Source organism: Hyla sarda, chromosome 2, assembly GCF_029499605.1.
Source record: "Hyla sarda isolate aHylSar1 chromosome 2, aHylSar1.hap1, whole genome shotgun sequence".
Taxonomy (NCBI): domain Eukaryota; kingdom Metazoa; phylum Chordata; class Amphibia; order Anura; family Hylidae; genus Hyla; species Hyla sarda.
Genome location: NC_079190.1, coordinates 406,967,639 through 406,990,144, shown reverse-complemented (window position 1 = coordinate 406,990,144; position 22,506 = coordinate 406,967,639). Strand labels below are relative to the sequence as shown.

The following is a 22,506-nucleotide window of genomic DNA, read 5'->3' as shown; positions in this document are numbered from 1 at the left end:
ATATATATATATATATATATATGTATTTTTGGGGACCAAGGGCATACAGGTACGCCCTTGTATCCCGATACTTGAGGACCAAGGGCAGATCTGTATGCCCTTGATATTTCCGATCAACGCCGCTCGCCGTGCGGTGATCGGAACGGGATACCTGCTGAAATCATTCAGCAGGCATCCCATGGCAATGCCTAGGGTGGTTCCGAGACCCCCCATGACGGCGATCGATGTGAATCATGTTTTTTCCGGGCCAATCAGGTCTCCAGTGACCAGATGGCCTGGGAAATAAGGGTGATTGGTGCTGTCTGAGACCGCACCGATCACCCTGAAGGATAGGAGTGAGGTGGCAGGGGTGCAACCTCCTCCTATCCCCTGCGAATGGTCGGTCAGGACTGACCGATCAATCGCAGATGAGGGGGGATGAAGGTTAAGAACCCCCGCTCTGCCTGTTCATGGAACTACGGGCAGGGTGGGGGAGGGACAAGTTGGGCGGCTTACCGGCAGGCTGCGGCAGTTAGGAGGCGGCTGTGGCAGCAGAGACGGCAGGCAGCGGCGGAGATGGCGAGTGGAAGTGAAGATTGCTGGTAAGTGGTCTTCACTGTGGCCTTCTAGAAGTTGCAAAGCTACAACTCCCAGCATCCCTAGACAGCCTTTGGCTGTCTGGGCATGCTGGGAGTTGTAGTTTTGCAACATCTGGAGGGCCTCAGTTTAGAGACCACTGTGCAGTGGTCTCCAAACTGTTGTCCTCTAGATATTGCTAAACTACAGCTCTCAGCATGCCCAGACAGGCCAGGCATGCTGGGAATTGTAGTTCTGTAATATCTGGCCCTATAACCACTATACAAACTATAGCCCTTCAGATGTTGCAAAACTATAATTCCCAGCATGCCCAGACAGTCAGGCATGCTGGGCATTGTAATTTTGCAACATCTGGAGGGCATAGTGGTCTCCAAACTGTTCTCCTCCAGTTGTTGCATAACTACAACTCGCAGCATTCCATTCGGCTGTCAGTGCATGCTGGGAGCTTTAGTTTTGCAACAACTAGTGGCACACTAGTTGGGAAACACTGAGTAAGGGTCTGTTTCCTAACTCAGTGTTTCCCAACCCGTGTGCCTCCAGCTTTTGTATAACTACAACTCCCAGCATGAACCTAACTCAGTGTTTCCCCACCAGTATGCCTACAGCTGTGGCAAAACTACAACTCCCAGCATGCATGGTCTGTCAGTGCATTCTGGGAGTTGTAGTTTTGCAACAGCTGGAGGTTTGCACCCCACCCCCCCACCGCTACCACCACCCCGTGAAGTTTGAGCTGCAGCAATTTTTCAGCTCAAACTCCCAGAGGGAAACTAACTGTAAACCCTGCCCCTGTGAATATACCATAAAAACAGTACACTATACTACACAAAATAAAGGGTAAAAAATGCGCGATCCTGGTCTCGCAGCTGCGGCGGGACCCCAGCTGTGATTGATAGCCGGGTCCTGCCGGTGATCTCCTGCAGCGCAACGCGCTGTGAAGGAGTTCGCTAGGACATATGCATACATCCATTTGCGCTAACTAGCTAGCAACCTGGACATATCCATATGTCCTAGGGCAGGAAGGGGTTAAAATGTAATGTTTATCATCCCGGTAAATTGCTTAAATATAAAAAAAAAAAAAAACAAACACCAGAATTGCTAAATTTTTGCTAAATCATATATTTAAAAAAAGATTTATTGAAAAAAAAGTAACAAAAAGTCCAAGTAAAACATAAATGGTGCTAATAAAAACTACTGATCATGGTACACAAAGTGAGCCTCATACAGCCTTGTATATAGAAACATAAAAAAAAAAGTTATAGAGGTCAGAACAGGGCATTTTAAGCATTTGCTTTAAAAAATAAAAATAAAAAAATAAGTTACAATTTTTGTAGTAAAATAAAGCCTATATAGGTTGGGTATTAAGGTAATTGTATTGACCCACAGAATAAAATAGCAAGATGCAAAAAATATGTTAAAAATGCATCTAAAACACATCACAAATATAATGCAAGTCATGTAGGCTAGTTTTTTTTTGGCAAATAATGGCACCAGAATGTGAGCATTTTTGCAATAGTAAAACTGCACTGCTGTTCTTTGCTACTAAATAAAGGTTTTATATACTTCACCTTCAAAGAAATGTATCTGCTGCTCTTTATCGGTTACAAAATGTTTCTTAGCTGTTTGCACAACCTTTGGCAGGTCCATAATGGTGACTGTTGAATCTTTATATGTAGATACAAATTGTTTTGCAAGACCCCCTGAACATCCTATAAGAGAAAATTTGTTGTTCGGTGTAAACTGTTGGCAACAAATATCATTTCCTATGCAATAAAAGGACTACCGTATTAGGCTTTTCTTTATCTTACAAATGTTATGTTTTAAGGCAAATCTGTCAGTTGATCAGTGTTAAGGCAGCAGCATACAGCTATAAGGCCATACTACTAGTAGCCAAAAGTGCACAAAAATATTTTGTGTCATTTGGCTACTGGGAGCCCTAAAAGAATGTAATAGATGTATAGTTATAAGTAGAGGTGCACCGAAATGGAAATTTCAGAACTGAAACGAAACCTAAATTTAAAAAAAAATGTCCGTCCGAAACCGATACCGAAACCGAAAATGACTTCTCCCCGTCTTCTGGTAAAATGCAGCGCTCCGCTCATTAGATTAGATTCCCCCACATTAGATTGCCAGCTCCCCCACATTAGGTCGGGAGTTCCCCCACATTAATAGGCAGCTCCACCCACAATAGTAGGCAGCTCCCCCACAATAGTAGGCAGCTCCCCCACATTAGGTCAGCATTTCCCCCACAATAGTAGGCAGGTTCCCCACAATATTAGGCAGCACCCCCAACAATATTAGGCAGCTCCCCCCAACAATATTAGGCAGCTCCCCCCACAATATTAGGCAGCTCCCCCCACAATATTAGGCAGCTCCCCCCACAATATTAGGCAGCTTCCCCCACAATATTAGGCAGCTCCCCCCAACAATATTAGGCAGCTCCCCCCCACATTTGTAGGCAGCTCCCCCCAACAATATTAGGCAGCTCCCCCACATTTGTAGGCAGCTCCCCTCCACGTTAGGTCAGCAGTTCCCCCACAATATTAGGCAGCTCCCCCCACAATATTAGGCAGCTCCCCCCCACAATATTAGGCAGCTCCCCCCCACAATATTAGGCAGCTCCCCCCACATTTGTAGGCAGCTCCCCCCCAACAATATTAGGCAGCTCCCCCCACATTTGTAGGCAGCTCCCCCCCCCCACATTAGGTCAGCAGTTCCCCCACAATAGTAGGTAGCTTCCCCCCACCCCACAGACATACAGCTTCCAGACATATACAGTGTATGGCTGGAGGCTGTATGTCTGTACTGCTGCCCCCATAGTGAACCGGTCACCGCTCCTCCGGCCCGGGGTCACATCTACTGCTATGGCCTATGGACCATAGCAGTAGGTCCCGGGACCGGAGGAGCGGTGACCAGAACACTGAAGAAGATGACGCGGTCACTTACCAGGCCCCGGCCAGCGCGCGCTCTTCTGCGACGATCCTGCGTCTCTATGGTTGTACGCACGGGACGTCAGTGACGTCCCGTGCGTATGACCATAGAGGCGGAGAAGCGAGGGACCGAAGGAGGATCGCAGGAGGACGCCGGGGAATGGTGAGTGACCGGCGGACATCCTTATGTCCCGAAAAACTAATACTGTATACTAAAAACCAGGGGGCCTCCAGCTGTTGTGAAACTACAACTCCCAGCATGCCCGGACAGACTTTGCCGGTCCGGGCATGCTGGGAGTTGTAGTTTCACAACAGCTGGAGGCCCCCTGGTTTTTAGTATACAGTATTAGATTTTATATGCTCTGGTCGGCCCCCGCCTGCAGCCACACAAGGGAGCTGGCCCGGGCACATAAAAAGAAGTATTCCTATCCCAGAGAGCGCGCCCCCCCAGATGTTGCGCCCGGCCCCCCCTGCACCCCCCACGAGTGCCTCTGCCACTGGCAGTGTTTGCAACTTGTGCTGTGGGCGGGCAGGGGAGGTGGGTCATTATCGGCACATTTTTTGTTGTTTCGGCATTTCCCCGAAACAGCTATTTTCGGCCGATATGTATCGGCCGCCGATATATCGGTGCATCCCTATAACCCAGCTAAACCCAATAAGGCAGCGGTTTTTTACTTTTCCATGTCAACGTGTGCCATTTTGGCTATTAGAGGTATCACCTTTAAAAATGCAACGTTAGGAACTTATCCCACCATGCTCCTGAGACGCGTCCTCCCTGGTTGCAGGAGCTGCCCTCCTTGGTAACAGCACTCACTGTTCCTGTCTTTAGCTGTACAGCGTTCCCTAAGGGAACCAGGGTTATGCTGTGTAGCATAGCTTGCTCCTGTGATTGACAGGGAGAGCCGGCCAATTAGAAGGCTGAGACATTGGGCCATTCAGTGATGGCCTCAGAGTCCGATACATTCATTCAATGTTTATTAAAACAGGTGTCTGCTGGCCTCAGAAGCCTGTAATTGGTATTTCTACAGCCTTCACTAGCGTTCTTACTATTCAGATTTACTAGGATCTTGACTGTATGCCTGTTCTATAACACTAATTTTTGCTTGCAAACTTGGACATGACGTGACTTTCATGGTATTGACCCCTTGGCTTGTTTCCCTTTTTTTTTTTTTTTCTTTTTTTGCACTTATGCAGTGATTTTGTCTTGGTTTAAATCTGCTTGTCTGACTTTCCCATATGTCACTAAGCACATAGCCCAGAGAAGGGAGTGCCCCCCCAATTGGAGGCTGTGGAGGATGCCATTTAGGGTGGATTGTCCTGATAGATAGGAACAATGGATAGGGTGAGATCAAGACTGCATGATCCCTACCTTAGGTGACAAGTATAGTGTGCACAGTGTCTACTTGCTACATTATACAGATTCAATGTAACCCCTACTGTATATGTTAATAAAATTAGAAGTCACCAGGGAGATCACAGGGCATTTATGCAGATTAGGAAATTCTAATTTTCTCTCTAATATATAGTAAAAAACACATTATTCTTTATTATACCTCAATTTCTGCAGATCCTCATTTTGAAGAGTAAGCAGAAGATTACTCTTATTTCTTAATACACAACACCAACTTCCCTTTAAAAAAGAAGATCCACAGCAGCTGAGGTATGTATCATAAAGGTTTGCTGCATCAGGGTGGGTTAAAGGGGTTATCCAGGAAAGTAACTTTTTTTTTTATATATTAACTGGCTCCAGAAAGTTAAACAGATTTGTAAATTACGTCTAATAAAAAATCTTAATCCTTTCAGTACTTATGAGCTTCTGAAGTTAAGGTTGTTCTTTTCTGTGTAAGTACTCTCTGATGACACATGTCTCGGGAACCGCCCAGATTAGAAGCAAATCCCCATGGCAAACCTCTTCTAAACTGCGAGGTTCCGGAGACACGTGTCATCAGAGAGCACTTAGACAGAAAAGAACAACCTTAACTTCAGAAGCTCATAAGTACTGAAAGGATTAATATTTTTAATAGAAGTAATTTACAAATCTCACACAGGGAAAACGATTAACCTGGCACCGTCCGATTTCACTCCCGTATACAGTCATTCACCTGCTGGCAAGCAGATGACACTCCAGCCGTGCCACACTTCACTGCGGCGTCAGGTGTGCTTCACAATATAGGCAAAGTTCAATCATTAACCAGTAGTGTTGCTCGCGAATATTCGCAATGCGAATTTTATTCGCGAATATAGCACTATATATTCGTAATTACGAATATTCTTTTTTTTTTTTTTTTTTCACAGTACACATCACAGAGATCATCCCTCTCTGCTTCCAGCTTGTGTGGTGTAAAGAAGGCTCTAATACTACTGTGTGAGACAGCTAATTTATGCTAATTTTTGTATATGCAAATTTCCGCATATGCAAATTTTAGTTTATGCAAAAAAAATTATATGCTGATTTTCGCATATGCAAATTTGCGCATATGCGAAAATAAAACGCGAATATTACGAATATTCGAATTTAGCGAATATATAACGAATATTCGTCGATATATATTTGCGAAATATAGCAAATTCGAATATGGCCTATGCCGCTCAACACTATTAACCAGTAGAAAAAAACCTGCATTTTAGCACTCACCTCAGACACCAGGTATGTAGTGCAGAAAAAATGCCTTTATTTTCGTTTTCAAAGCTGTATACACTTGCAGGGAGGTGGAGAGATGGTACACAAGCGGGTGGACTGTACCGGTGGGCTACCGGTGCCCACCGGTACAGTCCACCCACTTGTGTACCATCTCTCCACCTCCCTGCAAGTGTACACAGCTTTGAAAACGAAAATAAAGGCGTTTTTCTGCACTACATACCTGGCGTCTGAGGTGAGTGCTCCAATGCAGGTTTTTTTCTACTGGTTAAAAAAAGTTTTCTCCTGGATAACCCCTTTAACCCCTTAAGGGTTTTTCAGTTTTTGCACTTTCGTTTTTTCCTCCTTACCTTTTAAAAATCATAACTCTTTAAATTTCCCACCTAAAAATCCATATTATGGCTTATTTTTTGCATCACCAATTCTACTTTGCAGTGACATTAGTAATTTTGCCCATAAATGCACGGCAAAACGAAAAAAAAAAATCAATGTGCGACAAAATCGAAGAAAAAACAGCATTTTGTAAATTTTGGAGGCTTCCGTTTCTACGCGGTGCATATTTCGGTAAAAATGACACCTTATCATTATTCTGTAGGTCCATACGGTTAAAATGATACCCTACTTATATAGGTTTGATTTTGTCGCACTTCTGGAAAAAATCATAACTACATGCAGGAAAATGTATACGTTTAAAAATGTCATCTTCTGACCCCTATAACTTTTTTATTTTTCCACGTACAGGGCGGTATAAGTACTCATTTTTTGCGCCGTGATCTGAAGTTTTTATCGGTATGATTTTTGTTTTGATCGGACTTTTTGATCACTTTTTATTCATTTTTTAATGGTATAAAAAGTGATCAAAATACGCTTTTTTGGACTTTGGAATTTTTTTGCGCGCACGCCATTGACCGTGCGGTTTAATTAACGATATATTTTCATAGTTTGGACATTTACGCACGCGGTGATACCACATATGTTTATTTTTATTTACACAGTTTTATTTTTTTATGGGAAAAGGGGGGTGATTCAAACTTTTATTAGGGAAGGGGTTAAATGACCTTTATTAACACTTTTTTTTGACATTTTTTTTGCAGTGTTATAGGTCCCATAGGGACCTATAACACTGCACACACTGATCTCTTACACAGATCACAGGCGTGTATTAACATGCCTGTGATCAGTGTTATCGGCGCTTGACTGCTCCTGCCTGGATCTCAGGCACGGAGCAGTCATTCATCGATCGGACACCGAGGAGGCAGGTAAGGGCCCTCCCGGTGTCCTGTAAGCTGTTCGGAATGCCGCGATTTCACCGCGGCAGTCCCGAACAGCCCGACTGACTAGCCGGGATACTTTCACTTTCACTTCAGAAGCGGTGGTCAGCTTTGACCGCCGCTTCTAAAGGGTTAATACCGCACATTGCCGCGATCGGCGATGTGTGGTATTAGCCGCGGGTCCCGGCCGTTGATGAGCGCCGGGACCGACGCGATGTGATGCGGGGTCGCGCTGCAACCCCGCTTCATATCGCGGGAGCCGGTGAAGGATGTAACTATACGTCCTGCGTCGTTAAGGGGTTAAGGTTTTTTAATAGAAGTAATTTACAAGTCTGTTTAACTTTCTGGAGCCAGTTGATATAAAAATTAAAAATAAAAGTTTTTCCCTGGAATAGCCCTTTAAGGAAGGCAGTCTTTCAGAGGCAGTGTCTACCTCATGCACTGCCACTCACCTTTGCTTCTGACATTAGATTGTGACTATAAAAATATTGTTCTTAAGAAATGTCAATACGAAAATTCTATTGACCTGTCTTATGTTAAAATAAATCAATTTACCTCCAAGATCATAGACTGTGTGGAACACAGAGAGGTCGAAAGCGTGGATAACATCTTTTCCGCAGATATTCCATATTGAGTCCATATGATGCATGAAAGTTAACATTTCCTCTTCTGATCTAATTTAATACAATATATATAATTAGTTGCATAAACATTCTAAAACAGGAAATGTCTTTCAGGGGGTTTTAACAAACAGCCACTGCAGCTTTTACTACCAAAGACTGAAGTGAATACAGTAGGAATGAGAACTATTCCCTTATATTGCTTTAAATTTCCAAATTATTTGAGCTCAACACTTGGCAATGTTTGAAACCCCCATAGAGAATGAATGAAGAGCTGGCTGCAGATGCACAGTGAGCTCTGTTCATTCTGGTGACACTTCTGTTCCCGTTCTTGGGATCAGTGGGGGTCCTAGCAGTCAAACCTTCACTGATCAGCTTGTTATCTATCCCCTGTCCTGTGGAGATAGATGGAAATACCACTTAGCATAGTTGTGATGTCACAGTAGCTCATCTGACTGAAACTTCCTTGTGAAGTCACAAAAGTTTACCTGAATGAAACTAACTTGTGATATAAACAACTTACAGAAACACTATTGTGATGTCACAGCAGCTTACATAACTAAAAGTCCCTTGGCTTCAAAGCAATTTACCCAGAGGTGGACACGAACAGAGGGCCCCTACAAATAAACTATTTATAGGCATCTTAGTTTTCAATTGATAATATGTTGCCTACAGGGTGTTAAAGGGGTTATCCATCATAAGGTGATTTTAGCACCTACTTGCCAGGCAGTAATGGACATGCTTAGGAAGGATCTGTGCTTTTTTTGGGGGTATGTTGTGAGATTATCATAAAGCTGTGGCTATCTTTTTGTGAACCTTAGTATTTCCTGTTGAAGTTTTCTTTTTTACTACAAATCCCAGAATTCCACTTTCCTACCTCCCACACATCAGGCACCCCACCCATTCAACAACAAACAAACTAGATTCAATGAAAAAGGTCAGTGCTTTCTAATCAGGGTCCCTCCAGCTGTTGCTAATTCCCTGTGGTCGCTCCACCCATTGAAGCAGACAGGCTCCTGTCATCACCTGACTAGTGATGTCAGGCCTCGGCCGCCCTGTATCCTAGGAATACCCGAGACAGGAGTAGTTTCGTATGCTGTTAAAAATGAATATCCAGAGCGAAGATCACATAAGAATACGAGACCAGCCATCAGAGACAGGTGCAGGCACTATATTATGAACTACACTAACTTTACAGCACCTGTAGCATAGTCAAGTAAAAAAAAAAAATCCTGGAAAACCCCTTTAAATGTAGACAACCTGGTCATTTATGGCACTCCAGACAATTTCTTAACGCTGCACCAGTTCACCTTATACTTACTTTTGGCACAGGAAGGATAATACTGTGCATAGAGCAGCTACCATTTTATATATTGACTTCATATCATCTTCATATAAAAAGGCACATCTAAATTAGGTAATACTAGCCAATACAATCCGAGATTGTTTTTTCGTGACATATCCTACTTTAACACAGTGGAAAATTTTCGTTGTTACTTGTATCCTTTCTTGGTGAAAAATCCCCAAATTTCATAAAAATGTTGAAAATTGTGAACATTTTTCTAACATTTAAACTCTCTGCTTGTAAGGAAAATTGATATTACAAATAAATTATATATTGATTCACATATACAATATGTCTACTTTATATTTGCATCATAAAGTTGACATCATTTTACTTTTGGAAGACATCAGAGGGCTTCAAAGTTCAGCAGCAATTTTCCAATTTTTCACAAAATTTTCAAAATCAGAATTTTTCAGGGACCAGTTCAGTTTTGAAGTGGATTTGAGGGGTCTTGATATTAGAAATACCCCATAAATGACCCCATTATAAAAACTGCACCCACCAAAGTATTCAAAATGAAATTCAGAAAGCATGTTAACCCTTTAGGTGTCTCACAGGAATAGCAGTAAGGTAAAGGAGAAAATTCAAAATCTTCATTTTTTACACTCGCATGTTCTTGTAGACCTAGTTTTTGAAATTTTTACAAGGGGTAAAAGAAGAAAGGCCCCAAAATTTGTAACCCAATTTCTCTTGAGTAAGGAAATACCTCATATGTGGATGTAAAGTGCTCTGTGGGTGTAATACAAAGCTCAGAAGGGAAGGAGTGACAATGGGATTTTGGAGAGTGAGTTTATCTGAAATGGCTTTTGGGGGGCATGTCACATTTAGGGAGCCCCTATGGTGCCAAAAAAACAAAATAACAATAACATGGCCTACTATTTTGGAAACTACAACCCTCAAGGAACGTAACAAGGGGTCTGCTGAACCTTAACACCCCATAGGTGTTTGACGACTTTTTGTAAAAGTCAGACGTGTAAATGATTTTTTTTTTCACAAAAATGCTGGTTTTCCCCCAAATTTTACATTTCTACAAGGGGTTAAAGGAGAAAATGCCCCCCAAAATTTGTAACCCCATCTCTTTTGAGTATGGAAATACCCCATGTGTGGACATCAAGTGCATTGCGGGCGCACTACAATGCTCAGAAGAGAAGTCACATTTGGCTTTTGGAAAGCAAATTTTACTGAAATGGTTTTTGGGGGACATGTTGCATTTAGGAAGCCCCTATGATGCCAGAACAGCAAAAAAAAATAAAAAAAATAAAAAAACATGGCATAATATTTTGGAAACTAAACCCCTCAAGGAATGTAACAAGGGGTACAGTGAGACTTAACACCCCCCAGGTGCTTGACAAATTTCTGCTAAAGTTGGACGTGAAAGTGAAAAATTAGATTTTTTTCACTAAAATGCTGGTGCTACCCTAAATTTTTCATTTTCACAAGGGGTAATTAGAGAAAAAGCCTCCCAAAATTTGTAACCCCATTTCTTCTGAGTATGGAAATACTCCATATGTGGATGTAAAGTGCTCTCCGGGCGAGCTACAATGCTCAGAAGAGAAGGAGTGACATTGAGCTTTTGGTGAGAGAATTTGGTTGGAATAGAAGTGGGAGGCCATGTGTGTTTACAACCCCCCCCCCCCCCCCCCCCCCGTGGTGCCAGAACAGCGGACCCCCCCCCCACATGTGACCCCATTTTGGAAATGACACCCCTCACAGAATTTAATAAGGCGTGCAGTGAACATTTACACCCCACTGGCGTTTGACAGATCTTTGGACTGTGCAAATAAAAAAAAATATTTTTCATTTTCAAGGACCACTGTTCCAAAAAAATGTGTCAGACACCTGTTGGATGTATATGCTCACTGTACCCCTTATTACATTATGTGAGGGATGTAGTTTCCAAAATGGGGTCACATGTGGGGTGTCCACTGTTCTGGCACTATGTACTATGGGGGCTTTGTAAACACACATGGCCTTCAATTTCGGACACATTCTCTTGCCAAGTTCACCTGCAGAGCACTTTACATCCACATATGTGGGTGCTTTTTTCCTATTCTCCCTTGTAAAAATAAAAAATGTAGGGTAACACCACATCCAACTTTAACGAAAATTCGTCAACCTATACCCCTGGTTACATTCTGTGAGAGGTGTAGTTTCCAAAATGGGGTCACATCTGGGTATTTATTGTTTTACGTTTATGTCAGAACCGCTGTAAAATCAGCCACCCCTGTGCAAATCACCACTTTAGACCTCAAATGTACATGGCAGGCTCTCACTCCTGAGCCCTGTTGTGTGCCCGCAGAGCACTTTACGCCCACATATGGGATAGTTCTGTACTCAGGAGAAATTGCGTTACAAATTTTGGGGGTCTTTTTTTCCTTTTACCGCTTGTGAAAATTAAAAGTATGGGGCAACACCAGCATATTAGTGTAAATTTTTTTTTTTTACACTAACATGCTGGTGTAGACCCCAACTTTACCTTTTCATAAGGGGTAAAAGGAGAAAAAGCCCCCCAAAATTTGTAACGCAATTTCTCCCGAGTACGGAGATACCACATATGTGGCCCTAAACTGTTTCCTTGAAAACCGACAGGGCTCCGAAGCGAGAGAGGGCCATGGGCATTTGAGGCCTAAATTGGGGATTTGGATCTGGCACAAAAATACCCTACGGCAGTGTTTCCCAAACAGGGTGTCTCCAGCTGTTGCGAAACTCCCAGCAAGCCTTGACAGTGAGTGGCTGTCCGGCAATACTGTGATTTGTTGTTTTTCAACAGCTGGAGGCTCCGTTTTGGAAACAGTGCCGTACAAGACATATTTTTTTTTTTTATTGAAGGGGGGGGGGGAGACTGTGTAGGGTATATGTATATGTAGTGTTTTACTTTTTATGTTGTGTAGTGTAGGTGTAGTGTTTTTAGGGTACATTCACACGGGCGGGTTTACAGTGAGTTTCTCGCTGGGAGTTTGAGCTGCGGCGGAAAATTTGCCGCATCTCAAACTTGCAGCAGAAAACCCGCCCGTGTCAATGTACCCTGTACATTCACATGGGCGGGTAAACCTCCAGTTGTTGCAAAACTACAGACCATACATGCACTGACAGACCATACATGCTGGGAGTTATAGTTATGCAACAGTTGGAAGCATATTGGTTGCGAAACACAGAGTTTTTTTTTACTTAACTCAGTGTTTCGCAAACAGTGTGCTTCCAGCTGTTGCAAAAAAAGAACTCCCAACATGTACAGTCTCTCAGTGCATGCTGGGAGTTGTATTTTTGCAACAGCTGGAGGCACACTGGTTGCAAAACACTGAGTTAGGTAACAAACTCGGTTTCACAACCAATGTGTCTCCAGCTGTTGCAAAACTGCAACAATCAGCATACATTGACAGTCGAAGGGCATGCTGAGTGTTGTAGTTTTACAACAGCTGGAGTTCCAATTACAACTCCCAGCATGCCCTTTGGTAGTCTGTGCATGTTGGGAGTTGTAGTTATGCAACAGCTGGATGCACACTTTTTCATAGAAAAAATGTGCCTCCAGCTGTTGCATAACTACATCCCTCAGCATGCACAGACTACCAAAGGCTATGCTGGGAGTTGTAGTTGGAACTTCAGCTGTTGCAAAACTACAACTCCCTGCATGCCCTTTGGCTTCGCATGCCGAGAGTTGTTGCTAAGCAACAGCAGGAGGTGAACAGGCCTCACCTCCTGCTGTATCCTGCCGCCGGGACCGCCGCCGCTGCCACCGATCCTGCTGCTCTTGTCGCCGCCACCACACCAGAGGGGACCCCCACCGGATCAGGGCAAGGTAGGAGATCCCCACCGGCCCCGATCGCCACCATGATCGCCATCCCGATCACCGCCCAGCAGGGTCGTGATTGGTCGGTCGTTCCGATCGAACAATCACGTGATCGTGAGGCGGCACCTGTGCCACCTCACTCCTGCTGGGTAAGGATGAATGGGGCTGTCTCGGACAGCCCCATTCACCCTTTTTTTCTGGGTCACCGGGTCACCAGAGACCCGATTGACCCGGAATAGCTGCAAATCGCCAGTCTGAATTGACATGGGGGGGTTTCAGGACCCCTCAGGGGTTTGCATGGGGTGCCTGCTGATATCAGCAGTCTCTCCGGTCCAGTCCCTGCCCGGCGAGCGGCGGGGACCGAAATTCCCACGGGTGTACCCATACGCCCTCAGTCCTTAAAGACTTTAAAACGGGGGCGTATGGATATGCCTGGCATCCTTAAGGGGTTAAAATGCTATAGCCGGATATTTACATAACAAACACATGTTCTTACAGTGTGTATGCAACGGGAGATACGAGAGGCATATATATAGTGGGCTTAAACTTTTCATTTATGTGCAAAACCTTATTGGCAGGTGATTGTTTCCAAGATTTGTTCACAATTTACCTGTAAACCGCTTCAAACACTTCTTTTGAAGATATCCCAAAAGCCCTTTCATACTGACTTTTTCCTTCTCTGAAATATAAAAAGGAACATTATTTGATCAAGTTTATAGTTGTGAAAAATGTCCTTTGTTTTATTGAACATTATTATGTTCAATTATCTAAAATCCACATTGTCATACAAATACTATCAACATTTTGATTGTGTTTCATTGTTTATTTTTAAAGTTTCTCCTGTATTAAAGAAATTGTTAACTTTGCATCTTTTTTTCTTATAAAGACATTTTAGGTAAGGTGTTTTATAAATCTAGACTGTCTGCTTTATTCTTACTTCTTTCAATATTTAACTCCCATAGATAGAATTTAACATTTTATAAGCAACTCCAGACAGAAATCATAATGAATTGTAAAAACAACCATGTCGAACAGTCATGTGTATGCGGAAGTCAGGAGAGATAATGATAGTGAGTTATTAAAAATGTATGCTCACCTCTACTCTCCATCCTCAACCTTTTCTTAAATGGTCACTGACATTTCAAAAAGTGCCCTACATGTGATTTCTAAAATATCTGTAAATCATTCATTTGCCAAAATGACTCTTTATCCAAGGAAAAAGTTGTCCTAGAAACAAGGAGGGCATGTATCAAAAGTGAACTTGTTTTTTGTTCACTTTAGATAAAAAAAAAGTTGCCAGCAAAGTGGGGTCCATGCGCCATATTTAGCAAATGACATTGAAGAATGCCCACTGAACTGCTTAGTTTAAATGGCGTAGAGCAGTGGCAGGCCGTGTGACAATTGTATTAAAAGTCGTAAAGACGTTAATACAATTGTCGCATGGAGACATATAGGAGAGGGTTGAAGTGCCCTGTGATTTCTTCTAAATATGTGCATCCGTGCAACTTTTTTGCAACTTTTCGCAGAAAAGTCCCAAATCATAAATTAGTTAACACTGCACAAAGTGATCTAAATCAGATCACTTTGTAGTAATAAAAATTCAAAGTTCTAAATGAAATGTTGCAGAAAAAGTTGCACGAAAACAGCCTGAAACTTTTCCAGCCACAAATTAAGAGGTAAAAACTGTCTAAATTGCTTGATAAATTCCCCTTAATGAGGAAGATTTATCAAAGCTGTCTATGTCCCGCATCAATATAGACCAAACTACAGAGGGTTAGGCTGGTCTATTGTGCACGGCTCCTGATAAATTCTGCGCACGAACTTCGAGATCTATGGTTAGACTGTATGTAAACCTGCTCCAGCATGGTCTGACATTTCGGCGTACTTTCAGCCGATGTGACTTGTCGCCGAAAAGTCGCTTTGGATAAATTCAGCACCAATGCATTTTTTATCTAAAATATACTAGAATGCATCATGTTCAAAAAATCCTCTAAAGCAAAAGTCGCAAAAAAGTTGCACATATTTAGACTTCGACTTTCTGTGCGACAAATTTAGACAGGAAAAAACTGTCTAAATCCTTTGATAAATCTCCCCCAATGTGTCTTACTTCTCTGCAAAGTCCACTGGCTGTTGTTACGCCGAGCGCTCCGGGTCCCCGCTCCTCCCCGGAGCGCTCGCTTCACTCTCCCCGCGGCAGCGCTCCGGTCACGTCCTCTGACCCGGGGCGCTGCGATTCCGCTGCCAGCCGGGATGCGATTCGCGATGCGGGTAGCGCCCGCTCGCGATGCGCACCCCGGCTCCCCTACCTGACTCGCTCTCCGTCTGTTCTGTCCCGGCGCGCGTGGCCCCGCTCCCTAGGGCGCGCGCGCGCCGGGTCTCTGCGATTTAAAGGGCCACTGCGCCGCTGATTGGCGCAGTGGTTCCAATTAGTCTTTACACCTGTGCACTTCCCTATATCACCTCACTTCCCCTTCACTCCCTCGCCGGATCTTGTTGCCTTAGTGCCAGTGAAAGCGTTCCTTGTGTGTTCCTTGCCTGTGTTTCCAGACCTTCTGCCGTTGCCCCTGACTACGATCCTTGCCGCCTGCCCCGACCTTCTGCTACGTCCGACCTTGCCTTTGCCTACTCCCTTGTACCGCGCCTATCTTCAGCAGCCAGAGAGGTGAGCCGTTGCTAGTGGATACGACCTGGTCACTACCGCCGCAGCAAGACCATCCTGCTTTGCGGCGGGCTCTGGTGAAAACCAGTAGTGGCTTAGAACCGGTCCACTAGCACGGTCCACGCCAATCCCTCTCTGGCACAGAGGATCCACTACCTGCCAGCCGGCATCGTGACAGTAGATCCGGCCATGGATCCCGCTGAAGTTCCTCTGCCAGTTGTCGCTGACCTCACCACGGTGGTCGCCCAGCAGTCACAACAGATAGCGCAACAAGGCCAACAGCTGTCTCAACTGACCGTTATGCTACAACAGTTACTACCACAGCTTCAGCAGTCATCTCCTCCGCCAGCTCCTGCACCTCCTCCGCAGCGAGTGGCCGCTCCTGGGATACGCTTATCCTTGCCGGATAAATTTGATGGGGACTCTAAGTTTTGCCGTGGCTTTCTTTCCCAATGTTCCCTGCATCTGGAGATGATGTCGGACCTGTTTCCCACTGAAAGGTCTAAGGTGGCTTTCGTAGTCAGCCTTCTGTCCGGAAAAGCCCTGTCATGGGCCACACCGCTCTGGGACCGCAATGACCCCGTCACTGCCTCTGTACACTCCTTCTTCTCGGAAATCCGAAGTGTCTTTGAGGAACCTGCCCGAGCCTCTTCTGCTGAGACTGCCCTGTTGAACCTGGTCCAGGGTAATTCTTCCGTTGGCGAGTATGCCGTACAATTCCGTACTCTTGCTTTAGAATTGTCCTGGAATAATGAGGCCCTCTGCGCGACCTTCAAAAAAGGCCTATCCAGCAACATTAAAGATGTTCTGGCCGCACGAGAAATTCCTGCTAATCTACATGAACTTATTCACCTAGCCACTCGCATTGACATGCGTTTTTCCGAAAGGCGTCAGGAACTCCGCCAAGATATGGACTCTGTTCGCACGAGGCGTTTCTTCTCCTCGGCTCCTCTCTCCTCTGGTCCCCTGCAATCTGTTCCTGTGCCTCCCGCCGTGGAGGCTATGCAGGTCGACCGGTCTCGCCTGACACCTCAAGAGAGGACACGACGCCGTATGGAGAACCTCTGCCTGTACTGTGCTAGTACCGAACACTTCCTGAGAGATTGTCCTATCCGTCCTCCCCGCCTGGAAAGACGTACGCTGACTCCGCACAATGGTGAGACAGTCCTTGATGTTTACTCTGCTTCTCCACGTCTTACTGTGCCTGTGCGGATATCTGCCTCTGCCTTCTCCTTCTCTACAGTGGCCTTCTTGGACTCTGGATCTGCAGGAAATTTTATTTTGGCCTCTCTCGTCAACAGGTTCAACATCCCGGTGACCAGTCTCGCCAGACCCCTCTACATCAATTGTGTAAATAATGAAAGATTGGACTGTACCATACGTTTCCGCACGGAGCCCCTTCTTATGAGCATCGGATCTCATCATGAGAGGATTGAACTTTTGGTCCTCCCCAATTGCACCTCGGAAATTCTCCTTGGACTTCCCTGGCTTCAACTTCATTCCCCTACCCTGGATTGGTCCACTGGGGAGATCAAGAGTTGGGGGTCCTCTTGTTCCAAGACCTGTCTAAAACCGGTTCCCAGTAACCCTTGCCGTAACTCTGTGGTTCCTCCAGTAACCGGTCTCCCTAAGGCCTATATGGACTTCGCGGATGTTTTCTGCAAAAAACAAGCTAAGACTCTACCTCCTCACAGGCCTTATGATTGCCCTATCGACCTCCTCCCGGGCACTACTCCACCCCGGGGCAGAATCTATCCTCTCTCTGCCCCAGAGACTCTTGCCATGTCCGAATACGTCCAGGAGAATCTAAAAAAGGGCTTTATCCGTAAATCCTCCTCTCCTGCCGGAGCCGGATTTTTCTTTGTGTCCAAAAAGGATGGCTCCCTACGTCCTTGCATTGACTACCGCGGTCTTAATAAAATCACGGTTAAGAACCGCTACCCCTTACCCCTCATCTCTGAACTCTTTGATCGCCTCCAAGGTGCCCACATCTTCACTAAATTGGACTTAAGAGGCGCCTATAACCTCATCCGCATCAGAGAGGGGGACGAGTGGAAAACGGCATTTAACACCAGAGATGGACACTTTGAGTATCTGGTCATGCCCTTTGGACTGTGCAACGCCCCTGCCGTCTTCCAAGACTTTGTCAATGAAATTTTTCGTGATCTGTTATACTCCTGTGTTGTTGTATATCTGGACGATATCCTAATTTTTTCTGCCAATCTAGAAGAACACCGCCAGCATGTCCGTATGGTTCTTCAGAGACTTCGTGACAACCAACTCTATGCCAAAATTGAGAAATGTCTGTTTGAATGCCAATCTCTTCCTTTTCTAGGATATTTGGTCTCTGGCCAGGGACTACAGATGGATCCAGACAAACTCTCTGCCGTCTTAGATTGGCCACGCCCCTCCGGACTCCGTGCTATCCAACGCTTTTTGGGCTTCGCCAATTATTACAGGCAATTTATTCCACATTTTTCTACCATTGTGGCTCCTATCGTGGCTTTAACCAAAAAAAATGCTGATCCCAAGTCCTGGCCTCCTCAAGCAGAAGACGCCTTTAAACGACTCAAGTCTGCCTTTTCTTCGGCTCCCGTCCTCTCCAGACCTGACCCTTCCAAACCCTTCCTATTGGAGGTTGATGCCTCCTCAGTGGGAGCTGGAGCTGTTCTTCTACAAAAAAATTCTTCCGGGCATGCTGTCACTTGTGGTTTTTTCTCTAGGACCTTCTCTCCAGCGGAGAGGAACTACTCCATCGGGGATCGAGAGCTTCTAGCCATTAAATTAGCACTTGAGGAATGGAGGCATCTGCTGGAGGGATCAAGTTCTCCTGTTATTATCTACACCGACCACAAGAACCTCTCCTACCTCCAGTCTGCCCAACGGCTGAATCCTCGCCAGGCCCGGTGGTCTCTGTTCTTTGCCCGATTTAATTTTGAGATTCACTTTCGTCCTGCCGATAAGAACATTAGGGCCGATGCTCTCTCTCGTTCTTCGGATGCCTCAGAAGTTGAACTCTCTCCGCAACACATCATTCCACCTGACTGCCTGATCTCCACTTCTCCTGCCTCCATCAGGCAGACTCCTCCCGGAAAGACCTTTGTTTCTCCTCGCCAACGCCTCGGAATCCTCAAATGGGGTCACTCCTCCCATCTCGCAGGTCATGCGGGTATCAAGAAATCTGTGCAACTCATCTCCCGCTTCTATTGGTGGCCGACTCTGGAGACGGATGTTGTGGACTTTGTGCGAGCCTGCACTATCTGTGCCCGGGATAAGACTCCTCGCCAGAAGCCCGCTGGTTTTCTTCATCCTCTGCCTGTCCCCGAACAGCCTTGGTCTCTGATTGGTATGGATTTTATTACTGATTTACCCCCTTCCCGTGGCAACAGTTATTTGGGTGGTCGTTGATCGATTCTCCAAAATGGCACATTTCATCCCTCTTCCTGGTCTTCCTTCTGCGCCTCAGTTGGCTAAACAATTTTTTGTACACATTTTTCGTCTTCACGGATTGCCTACGCAGATTGTCTCGGATAGAGGCGTCCAATTCGTGTCTAAATTCTGGAGGGCTCTCTGTAAACAACTCAAGATTAAATTAAATTTTTCTTCTGCATATCATCCCCAGTCCAATGGACAAGTAGAAAGGATTAACCAGATCTTGGGTGATTATTTGCAACATTTTGTTTCCTCCCGCCAGGATGACTGGGCAGATCTCCTCCCATGGGCCGAATTCTCGTATAACTTCAGGGTCTCTGAGTCTTCCTCCAAATCCCCATTTTTCGTGGTGTACGGCCGTCACCCTCTTCCCCCCCTCCCTACTCCCTTGCCCTCTGGTCTGCCCGCTGTGGATGAAATTTCTCGTGACCTTTCCATCATATGGAGAGAGACCCAAAATTCTCTCTTACAGGCTTCATCACGCATGAAGAAGTTCGCGGATAAGAAAAGAAGAGCTCCCCCCGTTTTTTCCCCAGGAGACAAGGTATGGCTCTCCGCTAAATATGTCCGCTTCCGTGTCCCTAGCTACAAGTTGGGACCACGCTATCTTGGTCCTTTCAAAATTTTGTGTCAAATTAATCCTGTCTCTTATAAACTTCTTCTTCCTCCCTCTCTTCGTATCCCTAATGCCTTTCACGTCTCTCTTCTCAAACCACTCATCCTCAACCGTTTTTCTCCCAAGTCTGTTCCTCCCACTCCTGTTTCCGGCTCCTCGGACATCTTCTCGGTCAAAGAAATTTTAGCTGCCAAAAAGGTCAGAGGGAAAAATTTTTTTTTAGTGGACTGGGAGGGTTGTGGTCCTGAAGAGAGATCCTGGGAACCTGAGGACAACATCCTAGACAAAAGTCTGCTCCTCAGGTTCTCAGGCTCTAAGAAGAGGGGGAGACCCAAGGGGGGGTACTGTTACGCCGAGCGCTCCGGGTCCCCGCTCCTCCCCGGAGCGCTCGCTTCACTCTCCCCGCGGCAGCGCTCCGGTCACGTCCTCTGACCCGGGGCGCTGCGATTCCGCTGCCAGCCGGGATGCCATTCGCGATGCGGGTAGCGCCCGCTCGCGATGCGCACCCCGGCTCCCCTACCTGACTCGCTCTCCGTCTGTTCTGTCCCGGCGCGCGCGGCCCCGCTCCCTAGGGCGCGCGCGCGCCGGGTCTCTGCGATTTAAAGGGCCACTGCGCCGCTGATTGGCGCAGTGGTTCCAATTAGTCTTTACACCTGTGCACTTCCCTATATCACCTCACTTCCCCTTCACTCCCTCGCCGGATCTTGTTGCCTTAGTGCCAGTGAAAGCGTTCCTTGTGTGTTCCTTGCCTGTGTTTCCAGACCTTCTGCCGTTGCCCCTGACTACGATCCTTGCCGCCTGCCCCGACCTTCTGCTACGTCCGACCTTGCCTTTGCCTACTCCCTTGTACCGCGCCTATCTTCAGCAGCCAGAGAGGTGAGCCGTTGCTAGTGGATACGACCTGGTCACTACCGCCGCAGCAAGACCATCCCGCTTTGCGGCGGGCTCTGGTGAAAACCAGTAGTGGCTTAGAACCGGTCCACTAGCACGGTCCACGCCAATCCCTCTCTGGCACAGAGGATCCACTACCTGCCAGCCGGCATCGTGACAGCTGTTGTCAGGGGAATTTAATCTCTGCCAGCACAGACTAAGACAGAACACAGGGAGTGTGGATGGGCTTATGTAGTGTTATGCACAGGAGAGTGCCTAGACTGTGTGCATGCAAGCTGAGCCAGTGTGCCTCCTCCATAGGAGCCACACTGTACCTAAAGGTAAAACAAGGATTCCTTTACATCTAAAAATCCAAAAAATTCTGTGTAGCTGTCCCTTGTGTTAATACTTGTGTTTTTACCATGTACACAGTGCTGCCTCAGGAATGTTATTAACTTTACTTCTCATTATAGTCATCACTATTATAAGCAGTTCACTGCTTAGACTAGACCTGCATTTGATATGTTACCTTTTCCTTGATGTGATCCTCTCTCTAGTCATCATCATTATCGGCAGTTCACTGGTTAGATTAGGGCTGTTTTACACCTTCCTTGCAGTGATTCTGTTGCTGTTTCCATTCTGCTCACATTGCACCTTACAAACCCAGTGCATTATTACCCTTTCTTCTCCATATCAAATGCCATGTAAACTGTACTTTTCTGTAAACCATCCCCAGCAAAGTGCCAGCCTGTTTAATCTAAGCAGTCCATTTTCTATATTACTATATCATTTGCATGGCAGAGAGAGGGAATTTGTGGATAGGTGCTGTCCTGTGATTGGCCAGACGTATGTAAAGTAAGTCCAGCAGTAAGTACTGCTGCCATGCAACTGAACTCTGTTGCAGCTCCCTGAAATGGAGAGAATGAATAGCTGTGTGCCATGTAAGGGGCTCTCAGTAGTTCAGTAAATCCTCAACACTAAAATCATCATGTCACCACTCTGAAGGGTTAATGTAAAAAAAACAAGGTTTATTAATTATTTTGAAAGTACAGGTATGCTTTAAATGTACCTCTAGTTATACATGTTATACAGAGATAGTGCAGGAATGTGTGCTGGATTATTGTGCACATTCCTACATTATAATATTTTTTTCTGTATAACTGGCAATACACTTTAATTAATGTTTAGAGAAATAAAAAGAGGGAAAAAAAACTGTATAAAAAATTTAACCTGGTTAAAATGGTATAGCTTTATAGAGGTCTAAGGTCTGTATAAATTGTGGGGGTCTCTATTAGGGAGGGTCGAAATTGATTTTGGGGACCTTTTTTGGGAGTTATATTTGGGCATCCATATTTATTTGGGGTGTCTATATTTATTTAGAGGAGGTCTTAGGTCTACATCTAGGGTGTCTGGTGAGTGTGATAAGCCTTAACGCATAGTGCTGTAAGTTTATGAAGCAAGCACAGGAGCTACACTTGCTTCATAGATGGTAAGTGATAGCTGCTATCAGCAGTTGGCCCTTCCAGTCAAAGACTGACATTATTGATTGCTGCATTTAATAGATTTGTGACAGGAGTGACACCTGTCACCTGTCCGATTGGCACCCCTGCAATGAGATTGTGGGGTGCTGATCGGTCTCCATGGCAACTGGATGCCTTCTAAAGACATATGTGCTGGTCACAGGGTGATCTGCTTATACAGTCTGTTTCAGCCATGCCCCCTTTCTAACAGTCTTGGCCATGAGGACTGCTGGGAAATGTAGTTT

General features: G+C 45.4%; 1 protein-coding gene across 6 annotated transcripts in view; it reads right to left on the bottom strand.

The window, feature by feature from the left end:
* The window catches only part of LOC130356822 (acetylserotonin O-methyltransferase-like), a 77,644-nt gene that overhangs the window by 11,257 nt on the left and 43,881 nt on the right, over positions 1 to 22,506 (bottom strand). For all 6 annotated transcript variants that reach the window (XM_056558806.1, XM_056558810.1, XM_056558811.1 and 3 more), the window contains 3 exons: positions 13,775 to 13,843; positions 7,968 to 8,086; positions 2,142 to 2,282 (listed from right to left, as the gene is read on the bottom strand). In XM_056558806.1, the coding sequence (XP_056414781.1) occupies positions 2,142 to 2,282; positions 7,968 to 8,086; positions 13,775 to 13,843 (329 nt within the window). The remainder of the gene's footprint in view (positions 1 to 2,141; positions 2,283 to 7,967; positions 8,087 to 13,774; positions 13,844 to 22,506) is intronic.